Source organism: Limulus polyphemus, unplaced genomic scaffold (assembly GCF_000517525.1).
Source record: "Limulus polyphemus unplaced genomic scaffold, Limulus_polyphemus-2.1.2 Scaffold1647, whole genome shotgun sequence".
NCBI classification, from domain to species: domain Eukaryota; kingdom Metazoa; phylum Arthropoda; class Merostomata; order Xiphosura; family Limulidae; genus Limulus; species Limulus polyphemus.
This window is the reverse complement of record NW_013667257.1, coordinates 191,918-199,355: the sequence shown is the minus strand read 5'-3', so window position 1 is coordinate 199,355 and position 7,438 is coordinate 191,918. Positions and strand designations below refer to the sequence as shown.

Below are 7,438 nucleotides of genomic sequence, written 5' to 3'. Positions count from 1 at the left end.
CATGGACTGGATCATGAGGAGAACGACTGAGGGGAGCACCCCTGACATCCAGTGGACCCTCACCAGGCAGCTGGAGGACCTGGATTTTGCAGACAACGTCAGCCTTCTGTCCCACAAGCAACAGCTTGCACAGTCCAAGCTCACCCGGCCTGAAGATCAACACCACAAAGATGGAGTTGATGCAGCTGAACAACAAACAAGAGCACCCACTGCAGCTGCAGGGGAAAGACATCAAGGAAACAGAGCACTTCGTTTACCTTGGAAGCATAGTAAGCAGAGATGCCAGTGCAGACAAAGACATTAGGTGCTGGATCAACAAAGCAAGGTTCGCGTTTAACACCCTGCGACCCATCTGGAACTCCAAAGCCTTATCCCTGCGCAGCAAGATCCGCATCTTCAATACAAATGTAAAAGCAGTCCTCCTGTATGGGTCCGAGACATGGCGAGTTACGAACACCATCACCAACAAGATACAGACGTTCATCAACAAGTGCCTGCGACACATCCTAAACATCAGGTGGCCAGAGATCTCAAACACAGAGCTATGGAAAAGGACCAACCAGAAGCCAGTCAGCCAAGACATCAGGAAAAGCAAATGGGGCTGGATCAGACACACATTGCGAAAACCAGTTGACAACGTTACAAGGCAGGCTTTGGACTGGAACCCACAAGGGAAAGGAAAAGCTGGGAGGCCAAAACAGACGTGGAGGAGATCAGTCGGGAGTGAAGCGAGAGCTGCCAGAATGGCGTGGACCCAGCTGAGCAGAGCAGCCCAGAACAGAGTCCGTTGGCGAGGTGTTGTTGCCGCCCTATGCTCCACTGAGAGTCTACAGGATTAAGTAAGTAAGAAGTACCATCCAGAAAGAAATATACAACAAATCATACCCCAGCTGTGGCAAGAAAAATGTAACAGATGAGAATTCATAAACAAAAGATAAGTGGCAAAAACTATCCACATGTAACACCAAACATTATGAAACAGAATTAAAAAGAAGCTTCATTAAGAAGTGAAGCCAACGGGGTTCAGGTTCACCATAATAAGGTTTCCAGTCACATCTCCCATTCAACAATCACATACCTCAAACAGATGGAGAATGAAATGGATATTCATGCTAATCCATACTAAAATATACCAGTCAAGTCACCAGATGCAGTGCCTATGGATTTCTGTAAGATTGGACCATTGAAACTAGAGCTGAGGTACCATCATCTTTATATACCTAATGGATTATGGAAAGTTCCCAATGAGTGGTGTGCTTTAGGCATGACAACCTTAAGATGAAGCCTTTTTCAGTTGAAACTACACTGCAAGGCATAATCTTCAGACAGGGCATGAATTGTCTTGGTGATATAGAATATAATGAGATGGTGAGGCTCCAAAACCTATTTTAATATAACATACTCACACCCTGTATTATGAAAGTGATATTTTCCCATAAGTACATGTCAGATCATTCAAAGTCTAATTTCCTATGATCTATCAATAAGACTAAATTATTGAAACCAACCTACTACCTACCAAATATTTTAAGGTACATTGAAAGTACAGTATTGTTATGATATGGACATTGGAGCACAGATCTAGATATCACAGTTTTTATGTTTCAAATTACACTAGAATGTTAATGTCATAACATTATTATCTGAGTTAGGTATAATAATCTGTTATAATATGGTGCTATAACTATTAAGAATGGAAGAAAAAAATCAAAGTTAACATTTTACTATACCAGAAATGTACTTCCGATAATAGTTACCTCTTCCCACACTTTAGATTTAACCTGACAAAAATGTTTCACTTCTCTTCCTATCTAAGCATTGATGTGATTCTTACCTTGCTTGCTCCAGCCTTTATACCCCACTATATTACCCTTAGAAATTTAAATATTGTGATTTTCTCTATCTATGTCTCACACTTTCGCTTTATTCCAACAAAAATGTTTCTCTTATCTTCCCATCTAAGCGTTGATATGAATCTTGCCTCACATGCTCCAGCCTTTATACCCCACTATATTGCTCTTAGAAATTTAAATCTTGTGATTTTATCCACCTATGTCAATGCAGATCCTATACGAGATCCATGTATAAGCTCCCCATTATTACTTCCTATTCATTTTTTTGAGACAGTCGAAATCAGTAGATCTGAAACTGGACATATTGTAGGGAGGAAGGGTGGAAGAGTGAAGGAAGATAAGTATTGCTGGAAATACATTTTACGTATACGAAAACATTAACTTCCAAAACACACTTAACTTCACTCACACTTTAGCTAGAATCCCATATTGACAAGGTGGAGGGGCGAGTGAGGGCAAGATCCACACAGAAAGGATCTACATAGAGGTGTGCAAAAATGAGATACAATAATAGCACACCAGTGGTGTCTGCACTACTTCTGGAAAAGGTATGCTCTTTGCCTAAACAACATGAAATTTAAATCCTCGTCAGTAAAGGCCAACTGGCCACAGAGGCAAAATTTGAACCTCATTAGAAGGACATGAATTCATCCAGGTTCCAACCAGGCAGGCCAAGTCCCACATCTCATCATTGGAATAATAGGGCTGTGGACCCAAGTCGAGATCCAAGGTGTAGTGGTTAGGGCATGAGGATTGCTTTGTATTTGGTCTTGTTTAGTAATGTGGTATTATTGGAACCCAACCTGAAAGTTACAGAATGTTATACGTTGAGCCACTAGAATTACGAAGAGAAGGCAAGCAACACAAAAATGGACAAGCCCTTGCCCCAACCTAAAGAAGTGTAAAATGCAACAACCCAAAATCAGAATTATGGGAATTGTCATGCTTCACTTAACCTCAAGAAACTGAGATTAGCTGGCCTGGGATTACGTAGCAAAATCCAAATTCCCTAGCCTGAGAGCCATGGCAACACTTCCTGCCCCCAGAATTATGAAGAGGATGTGGAACAAACTAAGTCCAGCTAATGGCACAGGAATTGATGCTCTGTAAGCAGAATTACGAGAAGTCAAGGACCCTCTTCAATGACCCTTACAATGAAGAGAATCACCAAAAAGAAAGGCCACACTCAACTCAAGAAGAGCGAAGAGTATCTCTGAATTGGAATTACAAGGAGGCTCCCGCATAGGCTGGTCCTGCTCCTTAAGTGTAATAATGGGTTCAAGCATCATTTAGAAAGCATAAACCTCTGTCCACCACTTCAGCATCTGGAAAGTGGGAGTGGTAAGGACTCTGATGCCCCACTAGGAGAAATGGGGGGATATTCACATTGGGGAGCCCCGAGGAACAATGCTCCAGAGACGGTGCAATAGGTGAACTACATTCCCTATTTTGAAAAGCAAACTGACCACGATTTATCCAATCTAGGGGTCAGCAGGCATGGGCAAAATCCCTTTAAACTTTAATCATAATAATCCAGGAGTGACAGTCCAGTAGTGTATTTTTCTTTATGTTATAATTATTTAACAATTGGAAAGCACAGAAGGAAGTCTTATGTACCACCCCATCTCAACAGAGGTTGTTGCTACCAGAAATTTTTGTTATCAGTCGACTGGTAGCTAGTGTGGATTTGAAAATAAGTATACCTGATCAGGCAACACCTGCCACTGAGTGGGATCCAAATGAAAATGATGAGAGGGTCACTGAAAAAGAATATAAATATACACAAAAAAAATGAAGTAATTCACCTCTCCTACAAACTAGCTGGGGCATGGAGAATAGCCAAGGGGGGTAGCTGAAAATAATGAGATATAAATGTATTAGGCATGGTCCACATACCAGTCTGTACAATCTCCTCCAGTGGGCAATGCAATTGAGCCAACAGGGACATTGAGAAATGGTGAATTTGATGATATGAGACTCCAAGAAGTCTCCATTCCTCCAATGAAAGCCCAGAGTAAGTAATACATACCAATTGCTGAACCAAAACTATCAAAGTGACAGGGGATAAGTCATGTGACACCTTAGGATCCAAATGGATAAACAAATGGTGACCTGAACCCCAAAACCCTAACATATCATTGAAGAGCCCAAAAAAAAAGCATAAAAGAAGATCAGTATCCGAGCGTTCATAACAATGAGAAAGGGAGGGAAGATGGGTAGGAGAGAAAGCCTTATTCCATTTTCTAGCCACTGAAGTTTTGGGAGAAAGGACCTATTGGGATGAACAGGAGATAAGTGTCCTGTAAATATGAATTGAAAACACATCTGAACATCGCTTTCTGCTAGCAAACAAGAAATAAATATACAGTACTGTGCAAAAGTGTTAGGACAAGAGAATATTTTGTAATTCTTTCCATTTTATGGGGCTAATTCTTCTATGCTATAACAGAATGTAAATTTCAACACTATTAATGCTTCACTGATCCCTGTTGATAATTGAATAAGACAGGGTGAAAATATTTATCATTCTTTAGAATTCACATATACTTGTACCAAGGGCATGTCATAAGGGTTCTACTTGAATGAACATACTGATCAAATTTAGGGTTTGAAATAACTATTATGGTACCCCATGCAGTGTCTTAACTATATAGAAAGAAGATAGCATATGGTACCAGTATATACTAGAATAAATCAATTTAATAGCACTCCACAAATAAACCTTGATAAAAACTGTGTTTAACACTATATTTTAGGTTTTTTTGTCATTTCACAGCCCAAAAAGCATAGAGAATTCTCAGTAGAGCAGAGAATTTGCATAAAAGATTTATGTGATGCTGGTTGGACTCTCCGACAAATTGCTTGAAATGTTCCACAAACACTGTCAAATATACCCTAGATCGTGAGACCAAGACAGGTAAATTTGAAAATAGGAAAGGAAGAGGCAGAACACCTAAACTCAATGATATTGATGTTAAGTATCTTCATTTATGAAGACTGCCACTGATCTCAAGCATGAGATAAACGACCATGTATCAAATGACAGAAAAGTGTCCAGAAATACAATATCAAGAAGATTCAATGAGAATGGAATATTTGGTTGTGTAGCAGTTAAAAAACCTTTACTCCGAGCTCCAAATATTGTCAAGCAAATAAAATTGGCTAAAAAGTACAAAAACTGGACTGTTGATGATTGCAAAATGGTGTTATGGATGGATGAGTCCAAGTTTGAAATATTTGGTTCAAAGTAGGTTGTACATCTGATGGGAGAAAGGTGAAAGATACTTACCTCAATGCATAGCACATACCATGAAGCATGGGGGAGGCAGTATGATGCTTTGGGAGTGTTTTGCTGTTGAAGCAACAGGAGACATTTTCAAAATAGATGGAATAATGGACCAGCACAAATACCATGAGATACTGATGGTATATTCAGTAGTTTACGTGTTATTGGTAAAGGATCTTACTACCAAGAAGATGATGACCCAAAACACTCACCCAACCTATGCAGAAATTGCTCAGGTAAGAAAGAAGCTGCTGGAGTAATTCAAATGATGCAATGGCCCCCACAGAGCCCCAATCTCAACCCAATTGAGCAGGTCTGGGATTTGATAGATCAAAAACTTGACAAATCAAAAGTTACTTTGGATAAAAGAGCTCGAGTTTGAAGTTCTGCCAAGTGGCAGGAAGGAGCAAGAATAAGCCAGTCATCCATATTATGGAGAGTGTGAATGCCCAATGAGTGAAAAGGATCTGACTATCCGGCAAAAGATGTATGGGGCAGATGTAAGGCTGAAAGGTAGAGCATGAAACTGAAAACCTGTCTCTCATGCACAAAATGGAGATAACAACGTGAAGACTGTGAGGTAAGATTCATTCTAAAGTTTAGATGGGCAGAGAAGAGAAAAGTTCATAGGGATAAAGCTGAAGGGTGAGAAGAGGTATGTTTCGGAATAAAAATTTTCATTAACATTGTTATTACAGTCATAAAGCTGAAACAAAAAATTGCTTTTACAAACTCTCAAATAAAGAGTTATTAAGGTATTAACATTAGAACACTGCTTGATACCACAAAGTTTATGATACAGTTTTATAACTGTGACAATGCTACAACACTACACTAATACTAAATACCAAGAATTTTCAGTTTCAGTGTTATTAATGTGTTAAAACTAAAACAGCAACAGTTAATGCTATTACTCTCCTAATATTGAATCAGCAGTTATAAGAAATGTTTGGGTCTTGAGTGTTAACATAAGAGAAAAGACTATTCACTGGTAATTTTTCTCAGGTAATTTTGAGACAATAACTCAAAATGTGATGTTTGACATACAAAAAAACTTAATTAATTTCAACAAAGACTGCATTTACTAAAGTCATAAGGTAAAAGAAAGAGCAGATCAAGATACATTTGAAATGAGTTAAAACAATTATTCAACATCCTGAGCTGTTTCATACCTACCCTCTCTTCTTCTCTAGCAGGGACTTGAAAGTAGAAATAAGCTCCAGGTAGGAAGTAGGTGTAACATAATTGTATCTCTGTAATTCACTAAGAAACCTGGCAGACAGAGCTTCAGTAGTGTTGTGTAAGTGCTTGCACATAATAATGCAACCTTCCCTTTCCTCAGGAGCTAGTTCAACATCTTCCAAGTACCGACTTGCAACAGCTTCCAAAGCATCTTCAGGCCAAGACTGGAAAAAAACTTATTGACTATAAAGAGAATTATTAGAAACACAAAGTACTTACTGTCTGGGAAATCCCAGTTAAAATTACATGAATGGGACATTATTTCAATACAACGAAAACAAAACACCTTCAAATAATGGTTACAAATATAAGATCTCAATCTAATGCACATTTTAAATTAACTATCTACACCCATGTATAATTAAACATAAATATATATATATACACTTTTATATCTTAATTCATCTTAATAGCAAATTAAAGGCTGAATAGGTCTTTCCTAAGTTAATATTCTAAGTAAGGTATTTTAGTAATAATATTATATTCATTTGAGCAAATATTATAGTACTCAACTTGTTAAACCTCAAGCTCATAAAATAGGATCTCTAACCATCTAATGAAGAAGTCAAACAGATCCTTGTTTACAAAAGGGACAAGGGACCTCATACACTTCATTTGATGCTTTTGGTTACTGTGTTTTGTTTTTTAAACTTGAAACTTTCTCATCTGCATTCAGGGTTAAGGATTATTTTCTAGTTTATATGTCAAAAACATTAAGAACCAGTCGTTCAGGTCTTTCTTGAGCTGCTACATCTGTCTACTGATAAAACTACATTTACAGAGTTTTATTATATCTCAATATACAGTAACTGCATAGAGATTATATGTATTGTTGCGTCATCAAGATCACGTGACTATTCTCACGCCCTCTAGTTTCTAGAACTATCCCGTACCTTGGCGAATGCTCTAGTATTTACTAGATAGGGTAGTCTGGTATATAAAAGAGGGTGACAACGTGACGGGAGAATAATGTAATGTAATGTGTGTGTAGATAGTGAGTAATTGAACTGCAGTCAGAAGTATTATTGACATTTGTTGATATAGCGTTTGCTTTAGC

General features: G+C 38.3%; 1 protein-coding gene across 1 annotated transcript in view; it reads right to left on the bottom strand.

The window, feature by feature from the left end:
* The window catches only part of LOC106464421 (dynein heavy chain 7, axonemal-like), a 187,785-nt gene that overhangs the window by 46,084 nt on the left and 134,263 nt on the right, over positions 1–7,438 (bottom strand). Inside the window, exon 36 of the mRNA XM_022392135.1 lies at positions 6,316–6,545. Coding sequence (XP_022247843.1) covers positions 6,316–6,545 — 230 coding nt within the window. The remainder of the gene's footprint in view (positions 1–6,315; positions 6,546–7,438) is intronic.